The sequence below is a fragment of the Thalia democratica genome, chromosome 4 (genome assembly GCF_965202585.1).
Source record: "Thalia democratica chromosome 4, ktThaDemo2.hap1.1, whole genome shotgun sequence".
In the NCBI taxonomy this organism is placed as follows: Eukaryota; Metazoa; Chordata; class Thaliacea; order Salpida; family Salpidae; genus Thalia; species Thalia democratica.
The window spans coordinates 55,013,472-55,039,053 of record NC_139168.1 but is presented as its reverse complement, the minus strand read 5'-3'; the positions used below and the strand labels follow the sequence as shown (position 1 = coordinate 55,039,053).

At 26.3% G+C, this 25,582-nt stretch overlaps 1 protein-coding gene across 1 annotated transcript; it reads right to left on the bottom strand.

Annotated features, from left to right (window-relative positions):
* Window positions 1-1,582: 1,582 nt before the first annotated feature.
* On the bottom strand, window positions 1,583-24,913 carry LOC145834147 (myelin expression factor 2-like). The gene is made up of 10 exons (XM_082941504.1): window positions 24,844-24,913; window positions 23,591-23,684; window positions 18,942-19,196; window positions 17,477-17,630; window positions 17,199-17,351; window positions 13,153-13,278; window positions 7,336-7,398; window positions 6,589-6,799; window positions 4,694-4,920; window positions 1,583-1,837 (listed from the first exon to the last, which is right to left on the bottom strand). The coding sequence occupies exons 2-10, from the start codon at window positions 23,633-23,635 to the stop codon at window positions 1,671-1,673; spliced, it is 1,401 nt and encodes a 466-aa protein (XP_082797630.1). The 5' UTR covers window positions 23,636-23,684; window positions 24,844-24,913; the 3' UTR covers window positions 1,583-1,670.
* Between the last annotated feature and the right edge of the window lie 669 nt (window positions 24,914-25,582).

Below are 25,582 nucleotides of genomic sequence, written 5' to 3'. Positions count from 1 at the left end.
TTTGAGTAAAAATAACTGTCCTGAGTTAGTTTTAAAATGTCATCATAAGCATTTTAAATTTTGTTTTAAGATTTTTTTTATTGCATTTCACTAATAGAAACTAGGCTTTATAACAAAGCTTTAAAAACCAATAAATCTACACTGAGTTAAAAAAAAAACAAATATATCCTTAGTCAGCCTGAGCTTAAAAATACTTAAAACATTCTGTGTTATCCTGATTTTTACTCAGTCATACTAAAGTTTTCCAAAACTTCATAAAATCCTGAGTGTGTGGAAAAATTTTATCAAATGTTTCTGACACAAAACAAAATGCTTAAAAGATGAATTTTTTAAGGTTAACTTTTTCAATGCTTTCAAAAATTCACAAGAAACATAACTTTTCACTTATCTTAAAATCAGTTTTTCTAAGATCTTTAGGGAATAGCATTTTTAAATACTACAAACAGTTGGTAGAGAATTTTTTTTTTAAATACCATTTAAAATTTAATAAAAAACCAAAAAAAATTTAAAACTAATCAGTTCTGTATTTTATACTAAAAATTGATTGTAAAAATTATGTTTTACAAGTTGCTATGAATTTATTCATGATATGACTAAAGTTTTATAATAACTGCTACAAAAATTGATTAATTTTTAAACTTTATAGCTGATAGAATAACAAAGTTTGATTTGTTTTTAATAAAAAAAAAAACTGCTTTTAATAAAAATTTTAAGTGTAGATAAGTTAACAATACTTTTTGTATAGTGAGATTAAAACTGTAATCACAGTATGAACTGTTTGTTTATTATTTGTTTTAATTTATTTTTTTCTGCTTTTTGTTATTTTTCTATTTAATTATGTTGTTAATGTTTTTATTCTGATTATCAATTTGTTTTAATTTTATTAGCAGTTGTTTATTGCTATTTTTACTACAATTTGATTATTCTTGAATCATTATCACTATAAAACAGGTTTAGCTTTATGGTTTGTTAACAAAATATTAGCATTTGTCCTTGTAAAAAAATATGTCATAAGGTTATACTACTACGGTGCACTAACTAGTTGCGTACTGTTTGAAACTAAATTCTTATGAAGTTAATGAAGTTATAAAACTTTTCGTTATGGAGTTTTTATCAACATCGGTGCACATTTGCAATTACGCACCGAATCAGTATACTGGGTAATTTCCTTAACTTGTCACTAATTGGTATTCGAAATTTTGTTTTACTTTTTGAATACTATAAAATAGTTGAAAAAAGGCAAAATAAGCAGAAGAAATAAACAATAAAGATATTGTATTTTTTTTTTACTTTTTTTTTTTTGGGTGGCACGCATGCGCCAGCGTCCCTCCCCACGCTACGCCCCTGCTACCCAATCACTAAAAATAAGTTTAAAAAGGTCTACTTATTCTTTAATTTAGTAGACTTCGAGTAAAAGTATCCTTAAATTATATTATAGACCTTTTCACTCGACCATAAAATTATTAGCTTATTTTAAATTACTAGCCTAATAATAATTGGAAACTCATAACAAAACTTTAAATACAATTAATTATTACGACAAAATCAGAAGTTAAAACAAACTGAATAACAAATAAACAAATAAGTTTAAACTTTATTGGAAAGAAAACTTTTAGAATTACTATTTTTGGTTAAGTTAGTTTACATAAATGTATTTATATATTAAAAAATTATTCTGGTTTAAGTTCGACACGAAGTCTTCTTCCCTCCCACTCCACATTGTTAAACATGGATATCGCCTGCATTGCTTGCCATTTCTCTTCGAACCTAACGTATCCAAAACCTTTAGATTTTCCGCTTTCGTCAACTTTAATGTCTGCGTACATCACACCTCCAACTTAATAAAAATAAGATATTAAAAAATTGATATACTTACAAAACAATATAGTTAACTTATTTACAAAGGGTTCGGAAGACTTTTATGTAATGGGTTAATTTTCCTAAAAACTAGTCTACAGCTTGCTGCAAATAAATAAAATAATTGTAGTTATGAAGAATAAACTTCTATTATTGCTAAAAAATTTGATAAAATAAATAATAAGCATAAGTTATTAATAATAATAAAAAACAGCATAATCAGCGTTTGTACGCAAAATTTTGTAGTTTTATACTGACATGCTCTGATTTAAACCGACATTTTTCTTAACCATGGTTGCCACTGATCAAGCTGAGAAAAATTTCCTGACGTTTCCTGACTTTTTACTAAAATTGTCCTGACTTTTCTAAATCATACTCTTAAATAAAACTTATTCTGAAATACATAATCTAACACTTAAAACTATATAAAGCATTCAATCTAATTTTAATACAGAATAAAAACAACAGTTTTTTGCTGAATTCTATAGTTAAACTTCCAGTACATCACTTAAACCATCTGTGTATGATTGATGTTTGTCTTAAACAGCTCTATCAGCAAAATACTTGTATTATTACCTTATAAACACAGCATGTCTGAAAAAAGACACATTTTTTAGCTTTTCCTTGCATAAATGTATCTAGATAAACAAACGACATATAAGGAACTTTTACAACTTAAACCTTGAATTAATAACAAACTTTCACAACTAAAATCTTAAAACAATAAAAAAAAATTACAGTTGAAACCTTAAAACAATAAAGAACACATTTTTTTAGAATTTCCTAGAATAAATGTATCTACATAAACGAAACGACATATAAGGAACTTATATAATTAAAACCTTAAATCAATAAAGAGCTTTCACAACTCAAACCTTAAAACAATAACGAACTTTTACAGTTAAAACATTAAAACAATAAAGAACTTAATCAAATACTGTTTTTTTAAATGTATGTACTAAAATTTATTTTCTCCGTTTTTTTTATTAGCACTTCAACCTCTTCATCTAATGAAGATATGGTTTCCTTCATCTGAACTGCATTCCGCTTCATTTTCTTGGCAGTTAAAATCATTTTCCTCATTTTATTTAAATCGCTCTCATCTGCTGCCCCTACACTTGTTGAAGAGAATCTTTTCTCTAAATCAAGCCACAACTTGTGGGCTTCATTTATTTTGGCACTCATTTATTTTTACTTTTATTTATAAAATATTTCCTCTTATCATTTAGTATAAAATTTGTAACAAATAAATATACTCTTATTTACTTTAAAAACTCAAGTTACTCTACAAAAAATACAAATAATAAGTAAATTTAATCTTGGCATAAACCTCTCTTATAAATTATTTTATAAATTTAAACAACTTTGAAAAGTTATAAAGAGGTAAAGTATAGACATTAACTTGTTACATAAAGTACTAAACTAACTTCTTAGTTATAAAGAACTCAATTATTTACTTAAACAAAAAACAATTTGGTTCTAAAATTATGCTAGATAAACTTTTGTGTATATATTACAGTTTCACTATGGAAGTGTCCTTTGCTACAGATCATCAATACTAAAAGCTTACAAAATCTGCTTGTTCAAGTAGGGTACTTGTTCAATATGTTAATAGAAAATTTTTGCAGTTTTGTGAAGGATATTTTACTAATTTATACGAGATGAAGGCATTGGAAATAAAACTTAATATTTTTGTTAATTTCTAGGAAAATTTTGGAATTTTTTTCTGACTTTAAAGGACTTTTAATTATTTTACCATTTGAAGGCTTTGGAAAACAATAAATTTTGTAAATTTAAACTGACAAATCTGACTTTTTTTTTTAATTTTATCAAATTTCCCGACTTTTCCTGACTTTTTTTCAAAACCCCCCCATTTTTCCTGACTTTTTTCATTTTTTTAAATTTTTCCTGACTTTTCCTGATTTCCTGACTTTTCCTGACCGAGTGGCAACCCTGCTTAACCTTTGTTGGTCGTAACCCAATTAGGTCTAAAAACATATAAAACGATATAGCTTAATAGTTGCAACGACCTAGCTTAGTAGTAGGACATTTTGGTTATTTTTTTTAATTCTTAAATACTTAATTAGATATTGCCCCTGGGTAAAACCAACAGAATTTGAGTTGTCTGAACTTGAATGGTCAGGTAACTGCTACAGACATTATAAGTAATTTTTTTTTATTCTCTATTCTTTGCAAATAATCTCTCAATGTGTCAAATGAAAATTTTGATGTTTAAAAATATTTGCTTTTGGTGTACAAATACCTAATTTAAACTAGATTTTTTTATTATTATCTATTTTGCTTTTAAAGAAATGCTTTTATTTTTTATTATAATTTTTTTAAATAATGGCAGCCAACTAAAAACTTTTTTTAATAAACCTGCTCTATAACATACATAAGTCTGCTGAACTTTGATGTCGGTAAACGTAAAATAAATATTTTCATAACATTTAACTTTTGATAAATAACATTTTTCTATACAATTATTCTAAGGTTTAATATTTAAAAAGACAAATTTATAAATGCTTAAGCATATACTTTAAGCAAACATAGACTTCAATTGATTAAATAATTCATAACAATTTGAATTGGACTTGGTAAACAAGCATAATTATTCCTATAAAAAGGTTTTCTCCTTTAAGCAAAAACGTTTGGTAAGTACAAACCAACTTGAGTTTATAGGTTAAGTTTAACAAACAATAACTTTTTTTTAAGTTATTGATGACAAGTATATATAATATTATCCCGTTGAAAGAAGATTTTTTGCATGTACCATAAAATATATTCAACCAAAAAACCTTAAAACTTTAATTTATTAACAAGAAAAATGTTAAACCTAGTTTGTGAAATCTTTCGCGAAGTTGGTTCCAATTTATACTGTATGCGATATTCCTCACAAATACTGTAACTCCTTTTTTTCCATTAAAATTACCTCCGCCTCCAAGGTTAATGTTGTTTGAAGACACATTATTAAAAGAGTTAGCTTTGGTGCGGTTTCGAAGCAGATAATTATCCGTTGTTGAAACTTCTTTGTTATGGTAGCTGTTAAGTGAACCAATGTCCCTGTTCATTTAAATTTCAAAAATCAATTTACATTTCAGTTAATTTTGTTATTTAATAAAAAAAAGTAATCCAAATCATTGAATGTACAAACTTTTTTAACTTTCTTATATATGAACTGAAGAAAGATTGTCTACCAAATAAGACTATTTATGCTTATAAACTAAATTCTATTCATTGATAAAATAACATTATTGCACTTTTTTATGGGATTTATTATAAAGATGTTTATTCAATTATATTCTTGAGTGTATTTAGATTTGTAGCGCAAAACTTTGAAAGCAAACTTAAAATAAACATTAAGATGTCTCTATTTTGTTAAACGAAAACAAATATACTCTTTATTTTTTCATAAGTTTATTTGGCAAAGCTTGGCTGAAAGACAGGGCTGGGCTGCTACTGGTTTTTAAGAAATTTCTTCTAGGTTTTTGAAAGTATACGCTTTTGGGTCTATTTTTAGTTTAAAGTTAAGTCAAAGGTTAAAAACTGTGTTAAGTAGTATAACAACGTTGAAAAGATACTGTGAAGCTACTTAATTTGTTTTTTTACAAAAAAAATTCAATGATGACAAAATATTTTTATCTATATGATAGATTCATCGTGTCAGATCAAAATTTTACCACCTATCATATAAAAATTGTTAAAAATACAGGTTTTCCTTTATTTTATAGACTTTTTACAAAATTCAACTTTTTTAGCTAAATTTTAACTTCGAGATATAAAAAAATACTAGATTAAATATTTTAGACTAATATATTATGATGTTTGCTTTTTTTACAAATATTTTGCCTTGTTGTAATTTTGGTTATACAGAGTTCGTACGTGAAATTTTTCAATTTTAAACTGACTTTTTTCTTAACCCTTATTTGCCAGTGCCAAGATAGGCTTATAATCAAAAGAAATTATATAGCTTATTAGTTTAGTTGTTTCAGCGTAGCCAGATAAAAGAAAATATTTTTCGAGATTTTTTGTATTCAAATTATGAAATATTTTATTAGGTATGGTCCATTAAAAATATCATAAGAATTTGCGTTGTCGAACTAACCTGTCACGTAAACGCTAAAAACTTTTTTTTTTTCAAAAGTACTAGCTCACTCAATCTCTAATTTTTTTATAAGCTTTAAGTACAGCAACTTTTTAAGTTTTAAGATTTTTAACATTGAAAAGTATAAACAAAAAAATTTTAGTAAGCTTCTACTTGACGTCTGATAATTTCTTTTTAATATTTTTTTTTATTTTGGTTGAAAAATTTGATTATCAAACTTATTTTACTATCTCTAAAATTTAGAAGCATTTGTATTGATAAACCCTTACATTTTAAGAATATTACTATAAATTTCATAAAATTACTTTTTACTACAAAAACCATTTTTTAATTTAGAAAGCAATTACAATTCGCTCACAAAAAAAGTTTTCAATTTTATTTTATAAATTCACAAACTTTCGAGCATTTGAATTAACGAATATATCATTTTCTCCGACATTGCTAACTGACTGATTTAGCCTGACGCGTATATTAACCTTGTTATATTATCGTTAACTTGGTTTAATAGAAGTTTAAATTTAAAATTTTGAAGCTTTTTAAAATTTAAAAGTTATGTTAATCAAATTATTAATTTGGTTCAAAATTGAAAATTATTGTGTACAAACTTAAGTTGATTACATACTAACCTTCCTTTAGACGTTATGAGGTCAGCTTTTGCCCTAGCTTGCGCTTGTGCGAGTAATTTTGCTTGTTTCTCTAGTAAAAGATGTGTATTGAAATTTAGGTCGTTATTACCCGGAAACTGTGCTGGTTGTTGAGACATAGATGCCAGTTGACGTTGAAATTCAGCAAAAGCAGAAAAATTTCCAATGTTTGAAGCTCTATTGCTATGTTGATCTATTAGCATTTAGAAAAATTTATAAAAGTGTATTTTTGATGTTTCATCACTTTTGTGTACATGTTTGAAAATTTACTTTTTAAGTGGTTTAAAATAAGTATTAATAAACTGAATGAATAAAAGCAAAAATCCCTTAAGTGTGAAAACATATATTATCAAATTCATCTAATAAACCAAAACTTGTATCTGTTTAGTTTTTTATTTTAACACGACATTAAATTTGTGTTGGTTATACATTGTGTAAAGTATAAAATGTGAATCAGATAAATTTGTAAAAATTTACTCGTTAATTTTTTCTTAACCAGTACAAAGATTTACTAATATTTTGTTTAAAACAGGGTTTTCCAAACACATTTTTATAATCAACGACTTTGCAGGAATTTAACAAATATTAGCCTACTATGTTCGATACTTAGCCTTTACTAATCAAATACTCATTTACTTTTTCACCCCTTACTATTTATTACCCTGATATACGAAATCGCTTATTTTGGAAAACCCTGGTATAAAATATTTGTAGTTTTGTAAAACAAACCAAAACTCTGATTTGATGGATTTTGATCAATTGAGTTTGAGGGAAATGAAGAGAGTCCTGCAGCTTTAAAACACAAACTTATAATTTTATACAGGTTATATGATTTATTGCTTGAATTTAAATTTTTCTTAAAATACTCGAAATTTAAATCATAAAGTAAAGTTAATTATTAAAGTTTAAAAGATAAAAAACTATCACTCAGGATTGCCACAGATCAAGCTGAGAAAAATTTCCTGACTTTTCCCTGACTTTCAACTAAAATTTTCCTGACTTTTCTATATTAAACTTTTAATTTAAACTTATTCTAAAATATATAATATAACACTTAAAACTATATGAAGCTTTCAATCTAATTTTAATACAGGTTAAAACAACAGTTTTTTTTTGCTGAATTCAATCATCAACTTCCATTACATCACTTGTGCAATCTGTATATGATTGATGTATTTGCAATATACAGTTCTATCAGCAAAATACTTGTATTTTATAACTTATAAACACAACTTGTCTAAAAAAAATATACAATTTTTTAGCATTTCCTAACATAAATGTATCTAAATAAACGAAACGACATATAAGGAACTTTTACAATCAAAACCTTAAATTAATAACAAACTTTTACAACTAAAACCTTAAAACAATAACGAAGTTTTACTATTAAAATATGACTAATAAATAAATAAAAATTAAAATACATAAAAAAGTAAACTATATATCTGCTGTAGAAAATATTTCCACTTATCATTTAGTATAAAATTTGTAACAAAAAAAAAATATTTAGAAAATATAAGATATTCTACAAAAAATACAAATAAGTAAACTTCATCATGACATATACCTTATAACTTATTTTACAAATTTAAACAACTTTGAAAAAGTTATAATGAGGTAAAGGATACGGGTAGCTGTCTAAATTGCGCGAGCGTAAAAAATTGCAGGAGTTTACTAAATTGCACGAAAATACTTTTGCACGAAGGGATAAAATTGCACAAAGATAATTTTGCACGAAGGGTCACTTTTGAACGAGCGGACAATTTTGTACGGGTAATATAATTTTTTTAATTTAGTTTTTTTTTACTATCACTGTTACCCCTAACCCTTACCCTCGTTCGGTAGCATAAAAAATATACTATTTTTTTTAATTTTTTAGGTTATTTTTTTTTACTACCACTGTTATCCCTAACCCTTAGCCTCGGTCAGTAACTTTTTTTTATTTTTTTTTTTGTTTTTTTACTCTCGTACAAACATGTAACTCGTGCAAAATTGACCCTTGGTGCAAAATCGTCTTCGCGCAATTTTGTTCCCTTGTGCCGCTTACGCGGTAATTGTCTCTTCTTTTCTCTCAAGCGGCGTATAAATCGAAAAAAAAGCGCGTAAAATGGGCTTTTAGTTGTTGCTGCGTAGCAGCAACTTAAGTCATGGCGGCTTTTCGCTGCATTTCGTTGTTAATGGTTTCAATCTTGTTTATCGAGTTTAATTCGCTTTTAGAACACTTTATGAGTTTAAACAAACAACTAGTTTCAGCTTCTTAGATTCATGTATTTTAGTCTTTTAAAAGAATTAATAACTCGATTCATTAGTTTTATGTTGTGCAATATTTTATCATCTTTTCGTTTCGCAATTTCATTGTAAATATAATCATTATCACAGACTCGAACTACGTTTAAATTAGTATAAGTAACTGATTTATTAAACCTTTAGTAAATAGTAAGTAAGTCATATTAGTCTTATTAACAACTATAATTTAAGCGTTATCTTGGGGACATCTATTATACAAATAAAAGCGCACGTTGCGTTATAAACCAGGCCCATAACACTGTATACAGGGTTGCCACTCGTTTTTTCCAAATCTTTTCCAGGTTTTCCAAATTTCTTCCAGGTTTTTAAAAGTAAACATTTTTGGGTCTATTTTTAGGTTTATGTTAATTTCTATAAAAGAAACTGTGTTAAATAGTACAAAAATATTTAAAAGATGCTTTAAAGTTACTTTAAATGTGTTTTTTAATAAAAAAAAATTTTGATGATGACAAAATAATCTTATTTATATGATAGATTTTTTGAGTCAGATTGAAATTTTAGTACTGAAAATGTTAAATGTTAAAATTATTAAAAATTCCAGGTTTTTCCAGGTTTTTGATCAAAATTTCTCAAATTCCAGATTTTTCCAGGTTATTTTCGCCTAAATTGTCGAACTCCAGGTTTTTCAAAGTTTTTCCAGGTTTCCAGGTAAAGTGGCAACCCTGTGTATAAGTAGAAGACCCCAATAGCGACACCCTCGTATAAATTTGGCTTCGTGCTATTTTGTGCACTCGTGCAATTTTGTTCTCGTGAAATTTAGTAACCTCGTGCAATTTAGACCCGTTCCCAAAGGATACACATCAACTTAATAAAATACTAAACTAACTGTTTAAATATTAAAGAACACAATTATATACTTAAACAAAAAATATTCTAAAATTATGCTATACAAACTTTAGTGTATATATCACAGTTTCACTATGGAAGTGTCCTTGCTACAGATCATCAATGCTAAAAAGCTTACAAAAACTGCTTGTTCAAGTAGGGTACTTGTTCAAAATGTTAATAGAAAAATGTTGCAGTTTTATAAAGGACATTTTATAAATTTATACCAGATGAAGGCATTTGAAATTAAAAATTTTGTAAATTTGTAGGAAAATTTTGCAATTTTTTTCTCACTTTAAAGGATTTTTAATTTTTTTTTACCATTTGAAGACTTTAGAAAATAAGGAATTTTGTAAATTTAAACAAACAAAATCTGAATTTTTTTTAATTTTGTCAAATTTCCTGACTTTTGTAATTTTCTTTAATTTTTCCTGACTTTTCCTGACCTTGTGGCAACCCTGATCACTAATTTACGATCGTTTATGGTTTAATATTCAACAATCAAAAAAACTTGTGAAAAAGAGAAGTTTTAAACAATGAAAACCTTTGTAAAAACTAATAAATTTTAAGACGTTATACTCAAATAAAAAGTCAAATTTTATTAGAGTCAAACTATTCAAGTTTGTAAAAAAAAACTATCTTTTTGAGACTTCAATAGTTTAAATAATTGATTAATTTATTAATTTTGTTTTTAATTAATTAACACACATATTTTGATTTTTTTTTAATTACTCCATCAATAAAAGTACAGGGCTTTTACAAACTTAACTAGCTAAAACTATTTTTTTGATAATGCAGACAATTGAAGCGCAATTAATTTTTAAACAGTATATATCGGGTATCGGGTCAAATATGCACGAAGGGTCATTTTTGCACAATAGTAAAAAAAATATTATAAAATACATTAAATAAACATTATAAAAAAAAAAAATAAGTTACCGACCGAGAGGGTTAGGGGTAACAGTGATAGTAAAAATAATGACAAAAAAATAACTAATAAAAATAGTTATTAAAATAAAACAAGAATAATAAATTAACAAAAACAAACTATCAAAAAAAAGAAAAAAAGTCATTGACCGAGGGTAAGGGTTAGGGGTAACAGTGATAGTATAAAAAAAAATTAATTAATAAAAAATATAATAAATAAATAAAAATTAATTTTAAAAATTCAACCCGTGCAAAACTGTACTTGTGCATAAGTGTCCCTTCGTGCATATTTGACTCCTACCCATATAAAAGAGACTCTCAATGCAATAAACCAAATATATTTCAAGCTATTCTCGTTAGTGTATACATAACAATAAAAAAAGGACAAATTTGAAGGAATATAGTAGTAATAGTAATAATTATAATTTAAAAATTTTATTAACAAACAAAGTCAATTACACAAAACTAATCAAAACACTAATTATGATTATAGTTGATTAAGCACAAACATATAAACATAAAAAAGCATTAAGTTAATAAGGCATCACTATAATGAACTTTCTATTGCCTACAAAAGGTAGATTTTTTATTTAAAAAAAACATAGTATCCATTTCAATTAGGCCAAAAATGCTACAAAAATGTTTAAGTATCTTTACAAACAAAAGTTTTCCGCACAACTTTGGTTATTCAATAAATTTCCAGCAATGGCAGATTCTCTTACCGCATTCATAATTTCAACAGATTTTTTTTCTTCCTCATAAGACATCAGACACTTATCAACACAAGCAGATATATGTGCCTTGACCCTTTTTAAAGCTGCTTTGTTGTTATACCGATTTAGCTATTGTCACAATAGCAATTAAATTTGTGTAGAATAATACTTTTACCAAACTTAGATATCTGGTGTCTGCTTTTAAATGTCAACTAAGGACTTGAGAAAAAAATACTCTGGGTTTAGCAGAAAAAAAAGTAGTACATTCTAATTGTTTAAAAAATTTCTACAAACAAACTTTTTGAAAAAGAAATCTCTTAAAATTAGGAATGCGGTAAATTAATCTGCTGAAACTAACTAGAGTATGTGCTTGTTATATATTGGTAAGGGCCAGGTTATAAATGACTATAGCGCTTGTATATATAATGCACTGTCCTGAGATAGTCCTTAAACTGATTTCGTTATTTAACCTAATAGGTTTGTTAAGTTTTTATTTAACTTATAATATCATTTAACTGAAACCGAGTCTGTGAGTAAAAAGTGCATTTTACAATGAATAAGCTTAAGCATAAAGTAACTATAAACTAACACATAATAATAACAAATACAATAAATATTTAGCTAAACAAATCACACCTAATCAAAATACCATGGCTTTACAGCCTAGCTTAAAACATACAACATCGTTACGCTAGTAACGAGTTAAGTGACTAGAAGTTCATGGCTGTTAAATCTAGAACGACAACTACAAATCAGCCTAGCTCGAGCGAAGCTTACGCTTTTAAACAAAACACGTTCTCTCAAAAAGGTTAAAACGCAGATAACATTACACTGCAATTGCTGAACATTTAGCGAATAATCAAAATCGTGCAGAAAATTCTAGTTTTGATAGTTATAAAATAATTAAAAGTTGTTATAAAATTTTTGACTTAAATAAAGAGGATAGTATTTACATTTTAAATAGAAACAATACCTTGGTAGGCAATAGGAATTTGATTAAAGTGTTGCTTTATTTACTAAACCCTTTTTTTGGTAAATATATGTTTGTATTCAATTAACTTTAATCATACTTAGCACTTGGATTAGTTTTGTGTAATTAACTTTTTATGTTATTAAGATTCGTTTCTTACGATTACTACTATTACTATATAAGTTCAAATTTTTTTATTATTACTATGTACCAACTGACGAGAATAATATATTTGGTTTATTGAATTGGGTGTCTTGTTCATAGATTGTTTAAAAATACTTTTTTAACCGAATACAAAGTCATAATGCTTATAAATCTGTATAAACAAGGGTTTCTTAAACTTATTTTCACAATTGCAAACTTAAAAATAATTTATAATCTTCCTTAATAACATCTCGTCCCTTTACTAATTATTACTTTTTAACCCCTTGGGGTGATGTTCTACGCTTAAAAAAACCAAATATTTACTCTGGTCTTGTATCTCATGACTATATAAATAATTTAATTGGTAAATATGAAACTAGAATTGTTTTGATCTTTAGCCATATACAATTACAAGAAAAAAAAGTTCAAAATAAACAAACCAAAAAAAAAATTAAGTATGTTCAACTATGACTTAAAAAACATCATTTAAAAAGTCTTAAGAATAAATCATTTAAACTAATAGTAGTTTTTTTCAAACGTTAGTTTCATGTTTTTTTTCTCTAGAACTTAAATATATGATTTATATTATACTTAAGTTTTGTATATTTTTAAAATAGGTATTTTTGGTGCTAATAAATCAATATATACAAATAAACTCACCAATAAATGGATTATTGTTGAAAACAGCAAGGTTTGATTGAGGCTGACTAAAGTTTTGGTTCAATGGCATTGAGCTGTTTATTCCGACGTTGTTTAAATCTAAAGTTATCGTCTTATTAATCTTGCCTGTACAACTTTTTTTTATTTCAATTGAATCAAAAACTTATCAAAGCTTTCTAATTACCATATTTACTATATGATAATTATTATTACATTAAAAGCTAAAAAAAAGTTGTATTGTTGTAAAGCGAGTAAATCAGTAATATTTTAATTAAACGTTGACATAAATTAAAAAACTTTCTAATAAAGTACCGAACAAAAAAAAATTGTTAAAATAAAACAACAACAATCAGCTAAGTACTTAATTTATAGAAAACTAAGTTGTTTCTCTACCTATAACTAACAACACAGTATGTACTACTATAGTCTGCATCATGAAAACTACAAGAGTTGTGTCATTACTTAATTAGATAAATGACTTTAGCTTTTAATGAACTGAGTACTTTGCAAATTGTTGTTGTAAATAACCTATGCATTATAGCAATACAAAGGCTAGTGATAAAGTTAAGTATAAGACAATTTGAAACCTAACTATAGAGTTTAGAACAAATAAATAGGACACAGTAATCTATCCACTAATAGGAGATTAATAATTAATAATTTATTATTTTTGAGAATAAACAATTACTCAGTTTCACATTGTAAATCTGTAGTAAAACAATAATATTAAAAAAGATAAATAATTAAAAATTGGTTTGAATTAAGTTTTTATACAAAAAAAAAAAAATAATAATTTTAAAATTATTTTGATGCTAAACGACCTTTAATTTAAAAACTATCAAACTATAGTCTACAAACAATACAATTAAACCATGGTATACAGTGGGGTATTGATATCTAATGGATTTAAAAAGATAAAAACTTTTACAGAGTTAAAAGTTATATGGAGTAGTAGATACATATTATTAAGCACACAGTTCTAATAATAAATTAATAATGTAATAATATTCAAAGTAAAACCAGGGAGTAAACATTAAAAATTTTTATGAAAGCATTGTTGTTGTAACCTATGGAACCACCCTTGAAAAAAATTAAAAGTCCCTTATAAAAAAAAATGTATTCAATAGACTTTGAAATTACAATTGATATTGGCAACACTAGCACAGAATTTCTTGACGTCTCCCTGGACCTATCCCTAAACACCTACAGTCCCTACCGTAAACCTAATTCCAAAACTAGCTACATCAACAACAATTCCAACCATCCTAAAAATATACGTAACAATATACCAAAAATGATTGAAAAAAGATTATGCAAACTATCTAAAAATGAAGAAGTTTTTAATAACATCAAAGGCTTATACCAAAATGCATTAAACAAAAGTAATTTTAAATATATTTTAACCTACAAACAATTTAATAGTACAAACATTAACAAAACTAGAAAAAGAAATTGTATTTATTACAATCCCCCCTTTTGTAAATCTGTACAGACTAAAATTGGCAAACTTTACCTGGATTTAGTAGATAAACATTTTAAGAAAGACAGCATCTATCACAAAATAATCAACAGAAATTGTATAAAAATATCATACTGCTGCACACCAAATGTCATGGCCCTTATAAATTCACACAACAAAAAACTCAATAAAAACGAAAAACTTTGTAATTGTAGATTAAAAACAAACTGCCCCGTGGATAACAAGTGTTGCCTAAGTAATGTCATATATCAAGCTAAAGTTTCCACATTCGTAAATGACCACAAAATTTATATTGGTTCAACCAAAAGAACATTAAAGTCTAGATATAATGAACACAAAGCCTCTTTCCCCAAACCTTTTAAAAGCAAACCCAAAAATTGTACCCAACTTGTAAATCACCTATGGGATCTATACAGTAACCATACAAAATACTCAATTGAATGGAAAATAGTAGAATCAGTAAAATCTAACACAAACCATACTAACATGTGCACTTTATGTAACCTAGAAAGACTCCATATAGCCCTAGCAGACAAAAGAAAAACCTTAAACAAGAGAAACGAACTGATAACCCAATGCCCACATTATTTAAATGAATATTTATAGTTTATATCTCACATAGGTATAATTTTTATTAAGATATTTTATTATTTGTACATGTATTATAATATTATTCCCATTCTCAGTCTTAAAATGTTAAAACTATTTTATTTTTATTTTTTCTCTCTTTCAAGTCTGTTTATTGGTTAAATATATTTCATTAAGATATAAGATAAATTGTGCATGCCTTAATATATACCCATTTCCAGTTGTAAATCATAATTATTGGAGAAATAGTATAATTTTTTTTGAGTTGGATTATTAGTAGTTTATACTCTCTTTGATTATCTCTCGACTAAATATATTTAATTTTTTATCTTATTTTTTAAATTTAACATCTGAAATCTTACCCTCATTCTATTTTTCGCTTATCTAATATTTTTCACAAAAAGCCATTTTATTCTTTGTCATCATAATATAACTGTGTTAACAACAACAACAACAACAACAACAACTATGCTTTCATAAAAATTTTTATTGTTTACTCCCTGGTTTTATTTTGAACATTATTACATTATTAATTTATTATTAGAACTGTGTGCTTAATAATATGTATCTACTACTCCATATAACTTTTAACTCTGTAAAAGTTTTTATCTTTTTAAATCCATTAGGTATCAATACCCCACTGTATACCATGGTTTAATTGTATTGTTTGTAGACTATAATTTGATAGTTATTAAATTAAAGGTTGTTTAGCATCAATCAGGGTTGCCACTCGTTTTTTCAAAAAAATTTCCAGGTTTTTCAAATTTCTTCCAGGTTTTTAAAAGTACACATTTTTGGGTCTATTTTTAGTTTAAAGTTAAGTTTGAGGTGAGAAATTGTGTTAAATAGTATAAAAATATTGAAAACATACTTTGATGCTACTTTAAATATGTTTTTTAATAGAAAAAATTTTAGATGATGACAACATTTTTTTATTTATATGATAGATTTTTTAAGTCAAATCAAAATTTTACTACTGAACATGTGAAAATTGTTGATTTTCCAGGTTTTTAGTGATTTTTGTTCAAAATTCTAGGTTTTTCCAGGTAAAGTGGCAACCCTGTTTTTACAAGTTGATCTTATTTTATAGAGTTGTTTCTAGGCTTCAAGATGCTTTTTATCGTTTGAAAATATTCGAATTATTTTTTGAGATATGACCAGTCAAAGTCGGGCCGCATAATAGGCTCCCTATGGGAAGGGAAAACTAAAACAGCAAAAGACTATTTTATTTAAAGTCTATCTCCTCCTACATTTTTTAAGCAATCTTCTTCAAACTTTTACAGTCTAATCTTTAAACAATAACAAAAAATGTTACTTCGGACTTTAAAAAATTTTTGTAAAAATTTTCTTTTGAAGTAAAAAGACTTTTTTTTTACATAATTTTTTTTTTTTTTAATCATTAAAATTCATAAGTAATGTTTTTTTCTTTTAATATAAGGAACATTTCCTGAAAATTTGAAGAAGATTGCTTGAAAAATAAAAGATAGATTTTCGGTGATTTTTTAAATTTCCGAGAAAATTGACCCCCAAAAATTTGCGGTCCATACCTTTGTATCGGAAACTTTTTACAAAAAAATAAAATATCTCAAAAGTTAAATGATATTTTTGAATTCTATAAAAACTGGCTTGTAGTTTGTATTTAAAGCTTTCATATAAAAGCTAAAGTATATCGACTACCTCAATGTATCTATGTAAAAAAATTAAGAACTTAGCCAGTGTAGGATTGTTAACATTTATAAAACACAGTATGTATTTTATGGAAATACTTTAAACAGTAGTGAAAGTTTTAGTATTTTTGATCGAAATTTATTTAAAACCCAAGTTATCTCTTTTATGTAAGCAGGTATAAAATTTGTAGAGATTTTGTTTAAGTTTAATTTAAATCAATTTTTTTTTTTAACTTTTAATCATTAAAAATAAACTGGATAGTTTAATTGAGTACTGAAAATAATACCAAGAAAATGATATTTTAACTAACTGAAATCTGATTGTCCTGGAGTAGTATCTAACGATGGACCAATACCGGAAAGTCCAGCTGGTAACTTAAAAGTAGAGTTTTCTCTAGCGTTGTTGTCCTTGTCCATCTTCACAACCAAGGGTCGCCCATACAATGACTGACCATTTAGCATTGCTATCAAAAAATAAACATTTTAAATGTACATATTTTTGTTAATACTACGTTAAAAATTGAACTTGTATGAATAACCAAAAGTTTTTTTTGTTTTTTTATAGGTATTTATGAAAATATAAGCTAACAGATAGCTTGAGCGGCTTGCTTCGGTTGTTCATAAGTTACTGTGCACATTCCTCTGGGTTTACCATCTTTGTTATTTAATACTTCGAGATTAATAACATTGCCAGCAAGTTGAAATACTTCTTTGAGTTTTGATTTTGTTACACTGTAATCCAGCTAGTGCAAAATACAAAACAGAATTATATTTACACAAAATTTTTTTAGAGATTTTATAATAAAATTATCCTTATACTTTTTCATTATTATTAGTCCTTACTTAAAATTAAACTTCATCATAACTTACATATCTTTTAACAGCAGAGTTTATTTAAATTAATTAATATGTTGCTGTAATTGACATTATTTAATAAATAGTTTTGCTAACAGATCTAGAAAAAAACAATAAATAATTTTTTAATAGGATAAACACTTTAGAAATATTTATTATTTATGATATTACAAAAATTAAACCCTAAAATTTACAGATCGGTACTAAATTAAAGTTTTTATACTTTTGAACTTACTGCTCCTTACATGCTTTAAAAAATTTAAGTTCTTAAAAGGGTATAATATTTCAAGGCTAGGATAAAGTATAAATAAAGTGCATCTAAAAAATTGTTAAACTTAGTGTTGCTTTAATAAATACTTTTGTACAAAGAACTAAAGATCGCATAAGCTAAATATTAAAATAAAAAAGCAACAGTCTGATGTTGAAAATTTTTTGTTGAAGTAATAACCTAGATCAAAATAAGCACTAAACTGCACCAAAATTAAATCAACATCAGTACGTTGCGCAACCTGATTTTATGATCATTAGAACTCATCAACAGCGTAGTCACGATCAACTGCTGTATTAGCCAAACCAACCTGATTAAGTACATTAGTCAGGGTTGCAAAAGTTTTTTTCCAGGTTTTCTAAATTTCTTTTAGATTTTGAAAGTGTTAGTTTGTTTTTAGGTCCATTTTCATTCAAAGTAAGGCTAAGTAAAATATGTCCTAAATAGTATAAAAATGTTGAAAAGATACTGTATTTGATTATGTTATAAAATGAATAAAATTCTAAAAGGTACAAAAGAAAATTTAGTAATGACAGATTTTTTGCATCAAATCAGAATTACATAACTGTACATAAAAAAGTTGTTTAAAATTGCAGATTTTTTGAGGATTTTAGGGATTTTTCAAAAAACTTAGGGATTTTTGTTTAATATTCCAGGTTTATACAGTTTTTTTTCAAAATATCTCAAATTCCAGGATTTTCCTTTTTTTTTGCCTATATTGTCAAACTTTAAGATTTTTGGCAACCCTGATAAGTACTGAAGCGTTTTTAAGTACAGTCAAAAAAAAATGATGCAACTATATCGCTGACAACTCAGCGTCATTGTCTGTTCTGATTTGAGGTTATACTTTATGCTCATTTTGACCAGTAATATAGTATAGTAGTTAACATTAACTAATACATTAGAAAAAACAGAAGAAAACTAAACAAACATTAGCAACAAATACAGTGTTTCCTATTGGATTGTTGTGAGCGTCAGTATTTCCCATTAATATTTTCTGTAAACTTATTTGATCACCACCAGCCATTCCATTCATCATAGAAGAAATTTGTGGAGGATTTAAATTAGAATTTCTAATATTGTTTATACCGACACTTGAAGCATTAACAATTTGCTTGGTCTTTGTAGACTTTATAGGGATTTTCTCTTTGCTGATCTGGCGGTGAATCAAGTCACCGTTGAAATCCTAATGTTTTGAATAAAAGAAGTTAATTTAAGAGTTTTGTAAACTCAACTAATACTATTTGAAAAACAACTAAAACTTCTTAACTATTTGTAAATATAATTCTTTAAAAACTAAATAATATACAAAAGCTATATAAAAATTTAGTACAGTTCAAAAAACGGAGTATTATAGTATATTAACCAAAAACCATTTTTTGTTATTTTTATTAATGATACAATAAAGGGTTTAAAGGGTAAATTCATTAGTTTTAGTCTAATTTTTATACAAATAACTAGCTACCAACTACTTATTACCGTTTGTTAAAAATCAAAACAACTTTTGAGATACAAGACATCAAAGTTTGAGAGTTTTATTGGTTTCCTATAGATCACGCTAACTAGTATATTTCCTCTTATTAAAATTGCTATTAACGCTTTCAATTTTTAGTACTTAAGCTTTATACTTTAATTTTTGTTAAACAACTTTATAATAGAATCGCATAGTACATATAATTTTAATTACCTATTATGACGCATTATCTTACAATTTTATTAAGTTTACTAAAAAATTTAAACGTAAGTCACTCATTTTCAAAAAAATATTTATTAATTAATTTTGTTAAGCGCATCCTCAGAATAACATTGCTAAAAACTTTTGATATTATAGTGTAATTTTAGTTATATACAATGAATTTGAAAAGTCTAGCTAAAAATAGTTACGTCATAAAGTATAAAAGTCTGTTTAAAAAGTTTAAATTAGAATCGAGTTGTACCAAGCTAATTTGAAGTAATTTGTAAGACAAAATTGCTAAAACAAAAAATTTAAGATAGTAGGATTTTTTTTACCTGAAACTAAATTAAATAAAAAGCAAATTACAAAATACGACAAAACGACAACAATAATACTACTAAAACATGCTATTTACAGGGTTGCCACTCTTTAAGCCAAAAAATCTTCCCTGAGTGACCAAAAATTTCTTTGAGTAACCTTAAATTTCCCTGAGTTTCCCTGAGTATTTTTCAAATCTTAAAAAAAAAAATTTCTCTTCTAACACAAATTATTAAAACCTCATTCTCATTTTTCTTCTTTAATAATAAAAGGAAGGTTGTATGTGTATGCTTCTGCATTAAATTTATGAAAAAAACTGTTTTCAAAAACTCAATCTTAAAAGGTTTAAACCAATTAAAAATTAAAAACTAAATTTTTGCACAACTTTGTGTAAACTTGTTAGTTAACTTTCTACATAAAAGAATAAAGTTTAATTTGTTTGACATTTTAATTGACAAAATTTAATTATATTATAATAATAATTTCACATGAAGAACTCACTTCAATGCATACATAATAACTTCATTATGACTTGTATGTCTTTCCTAGCAACTGTTCTGAATGCAGTAAATAAAACTTAAAAGCTTAACATTATTGTAAAAAAACCTGCAAAAAGAAAGAAATAGCTGAAGAAATATCTCATATCAAAGTACAACTTAATACCTAACAACTGATACAAAATAATCTAAATTTAAATTTTTTTTTATGTCTTTTAGATGTTCATACACAATCTATTTTAAATAACTGAAAACATAATTTTGATTTTAAAACAAGTTCACATTACCTAATAAAAAAATCTTAATACTGTTTTTTTAAGTATGCAATTTCTAAATCAATAGTTTTAATTTTATTTTCAGGTTTATTTGCGTTGTCCTTAGCAGCTATTCCTCTTGCTAATAATTCTTTCATTGCTTCTAAATCAGACTGTTTGTTGGCATCTGCAGTATATTTGTCATAGTCTTCATTCAAACATTTGAGTTGCTTTGTAAGTTTACTTTTTTGTTCTCCTAACTTGCTCAAAGCATCACCTTTATTTGGAACATTTTTAGCAAAGCGCTGTTGCTCAAGATATGCCAAATATTGGGCCCTAGAAGATTTTACAAATTTTAACAATTCAGAACTTAGTTCAACTGTGCTTGGTTCTAGACTGTTTGCATATAGATGATCTTTGATCATTCTTCGGGACCTTATTGTCATCTCTCCCATATTAGTTGATATTACTTCCTTATTTAAGCTAAAGCCCCGTTCAACACTTGCCTGGCCATTGTGAAGCACAAAAACAGCCTCAAGGACTCTTGTTAAATCTTTATACTTTCTTGGGATATCGAGTGTGTCAAAATAAAAGGTGTCTAAACTGTGACTTTTTTCAAGAAAATTTTCAAAAAGTATTTGAGTGTTAGAAGAACTTAACAAATCAATGTATTGATTAATGCTGTCATCACCCTCTTTTGCTTTTAGTATCTTCATGCTGACAAGTTGTTGGACCAACCTTGTAAAGTTTCTGACACAACGGTCTTTACCCATTCCAATTAGACATGCCGGATTTAAAACAGCAGCCCTTCTTAAAAAGTTCAAACCAACAGTTATTCTTGTTTTAATTTTTTTTATTATAGCAAGAAGAATTTTAGAAGTTTATTAGAACTTTTCAATGAATAGTTAACAATAACTTTCATTTCTCTAAACTGTTTGATTTTACTTAAGTAAATATAAATTTAAAACTTAAAAAACTACAATGTTAATACTAAGAATATTGAAGAACTAGCCGCAAGGCTAAAAAAATTCAAAATAACCACTTAAATAATAAAAATTACTACTTTTGAACAAAATATTGAAACTGGATTAACAAACCTCACTCTAGATCTAGAAAAAATTTCCCTGAGATTTTCAAAAACTTCCCTGAAATATAGAGAAAAAATCAAAACTTCCCTGAGTTTCCCTGAGTTAAAAGAAAAATGCCAAAATTCCCTGAGTTTCCCTGAGATTCCCTGAGATTTTCTACAGTATGAAAATTCCCTGAGATTGCCTGAGTTCCCTGAGTGTGTGGCAACCCTGTAATATAAAGTTTTAACTTGTAAAATCTCTTTGTTTGCAAACTTTTGACTCGCGAGTTCTAATAAACGAAGGTTCTAGAACTGAGAGATGGTAGGTGTTTCTAGCTCGGGATAGAATTTCGAACCTACTATCCAGGTAGTTCTCGGCACAAATAATAGGGTTGTTGAGGAGGTGCTGATGAATAGATGACTGTTCACCTTTAGGCTTCACGTCGTTATTAAAAATAAACCTTCTTAGCTTTTTCGTGACATGCTGCCCTCGCCTGACGTGGAAACGTTGAGATGTTAGACCTACGTAGTCATTTCCGCAATGACATTTAAGTAGGTATACAAAACAGTCAACTTAATTTGGCTTTGGTACTGGTTTACTGTATACATAATAAAATGTCATTGCGGAAATGACTACGTAGGTCGAACATCTCAACGTTTCCACGTCTGGTGAGAGCAGCATGTCAAGAAAAAGCTAAAAAGGTTTATTTTCAATGACGGCGTGAAGCCTAAATTTGGAAAAAAAAAGGGCCGAAAGGACGAAAAATTGCCGCCGCGGCGCTAATAAGGTGAACAGTCATCTATTCATCAGCACCTCCTCAACAACCCTATTTGTGCCGAGAACTACCTGGATAGTAGGTTCGAAATTCTATCCCGAGCTAGAAACACCAACCATCTGTCAGTTCTAGAATCTTTGTTTATTAGAACTCTCGAGCCAAAAATTTGCAGACAAAGAGAGCTTACAGTTTAAAACTTTATAAATAGCGTGTTTTAGTAGTATTATTGTTGTCGTTTTGTCGTATTTTGTAATGTGCATTTTAATTCTTTTTTAAATCTTTCAAGATAACTATGTATTCAGTTACAAACAAACAAATATAGTGTCTACTATGGATTTTACACTATTTTTAAGAAACTATAATTTTACATTAGAATTACGAGATATAATATACCTCATAACTCATAACAATTAAAAAATTCAAACAATAAAAATCTATATAAACTACTTAAGGATTTTCTTCTAAAATTTAACATTAGTAGATCTTTCAATTTCCAATAAAATTGATAATGAAAAAATTGCAATCTATAAGTTTGCATTGAAACTATTTTTTAATAAGTTTTATTTAAAATTACTTAAGTTTTTTTTTTAAGCTTTAGTGAAAAAGCCTGTATCAACTTTTTTATATAAAAACTTTGATTCCCTATGGACTTAAATATTTTATTTTTTATAATAGTTCTAGAAGAATTTTAGAGATAACACAACATAGTGCTTCAAAACTAACTAACAAACCTTATTTTGGAGTTACTTTAAACATTAATTAAAAATTTAGAAATCTGTATAACAATTTTTAAGAAGAATTATGTGATCTACTTTATAAATACTGCGACTACACTAATATAACACTCATTATTTTTAAAACCTTCTAAATTTAGTCACATAAAATATTGTATTAATTAATACAAACTTACAGCTTTTAAATTAAAATTATATGTATTTAAATACAATATCTAAATAATGAAAACAAAAAACAAATATTTTTATAAACTTACGCGTTTGACTACAAGTTTTCTCCCTTTTATATCATACTTGTCCATAGTATTGACAGCCTCTTCGGAGTTATGTTGATCTCTGAACTCAACAACTCTAAAAAACATAGGCTTTAAATAATTGCTTTTTATTTATTTATCTTTACTTTTATGTCGTTTTTTTATCGTCGAACTTTGTACAATAATTAAATTTATTGTTACTATATACAATATACATTATACAGTCTAAAAATATAGCATACAAACTAGACTCTATATTATATAATCGCAGAAAACATTGGCGAAAGTCTAAATAGCCTTATTAACCTTTAATATTGTGTATTGAACGTTGCAACGTATGAAAAGAAGTTAAAATACAAACATTAATTACTGAATTAATAAATTAATCAATAGGTTAATGTAATTAAAGCTATAGAAACTTGGGATAATATATATTTATGAATTATTTATAATGGTAAAATCTAACTTATAACAAAAGTAAAGTTAGATAAAACTTAAAATACATATGTTCATTACGACATTACTATAGTAATATACCATCTTTTTCTTTAAACTTATCAAACTAAAAGTTTATGTCATTTTATATTTTAAAAATACTCAAATGTTTAAGGATGAAAAATTAAATTTTAACTTTTATATAAATGTCTATGAAATTTAAAACTAATTTTGTCTCATTACTTATACCAAATGAAAAGAAAACTAAAAACTCAAAGAGTAAAGAAAAGTTTATATGTATTTAAAGTAATGTTGTGGTGAATATAAGGCTACAGTTGAAATGATATGATTACTTATATATGTACATATGGAGCCTGATAAGTATTATAAAAAATTCTTTACATATAATATAGTTTATTGTAAAATCTTTAGACTAATCTGTTTTGATATAAACAAAAATTATACTTTTAAACTAGTGTTATGAATGAACACTATAAAACAACAAAAATCAAATGGAAGATGGGTTAAAAAAATACAAAGTTTACTAACTGAAGCACCTCAATCTCATTTAAATTTATAAAAATACCAGTCAGAGTATTTTTCACCACTCAAAAAAGTTCAAACTAACCTTAATGAGTGACAATATTGCATACATGACAACAATAAAAACTATTCAGGTTAAACTGCAATTTTATCAAACTTTATAAAAACAACTAGCTTTTACTTATAATATTCAAGTCTTAAATATTCAAACAAACACAAATAAATAATCACTATCTAGACTGAAAACTAGATAGCCTGTAAAATTGAAAACAACTTACCCGTAACCCTGAACATTGGGTTGAAAACAAATCAATAAAATTCCAGCAGAGAGTCGCAATTGTTCATCAAAAGAGCACCAAACAGGGAATACATGCCAAGAAATAGTTAAAACATTATAAAGTTAAAATTAAATTTTCAGAAATTCCTTTAGATTTAATCAAGGATTACTGACTAATAACTATATAACAAGAAAAAGAAAACACACAATTCAATAAGCTAGATATATTTCAAACTATTTTCATCAGTAGAATATATAGCTAACGTGAGATTAAATATTTCAACTTATACAGTAAGAATGTAATCAAAGTATCAAAAGAGTAATTAGCAACAAATAAGATGAATTATATTTACTTACAGATAATTAACCAATCAAATATAACTTTTATTGCAGTCATGAATCTTTTAACTAATGTACCTCTGGAAGAGTTTATTGGAATTTGTATTGATACATTTTATAAAACAGATAAGCCTACAATAAAAAGAAAACATTTTTTTTAATTACTGAAGCTTTCAACTTGTGGCATTTATTTAAATATGTTTAAAAACTCTTATCTATTCTAAACGAAATAGCATTGCCTTGGTACTCCCTTGGGGCCAACACTTGCTAAAATCTTTATTTGTGGGTTATATTGAATCAAAAGTTATTCCTACTTTTAAACATTAATTAATTTACTTGAAGTATGTTGATGATTGTTCTGTGTTAGTCAAAAGCGATAAAATTTTTGATGAGTTTTTTAA

Bases quoted from the DNA above. Each gene is read 5' to 3' on its own strand.
- LOC145834147 (XM_082941504.1), bottom strand. From the start codon at position 23,635: ATGGACAAGTATGATATAAAAGGGAGAAAACTTGTAGTCAAACGC. The intron at 19,197-23,590 runs GTAAGTTTATAA...TCAAAACATTAG, and splicing joins GAAAACTTGTAGTCAAACGC to GATTTCAACGGTGACTTGAT. The intron at 17,631-18,941 runs GTTTGTTTAGTT...ATTTTGCACTAG, and splicing joins ACACTGTATTTGTTGCTAAT to CTGGATTACAGTGTAACAAA.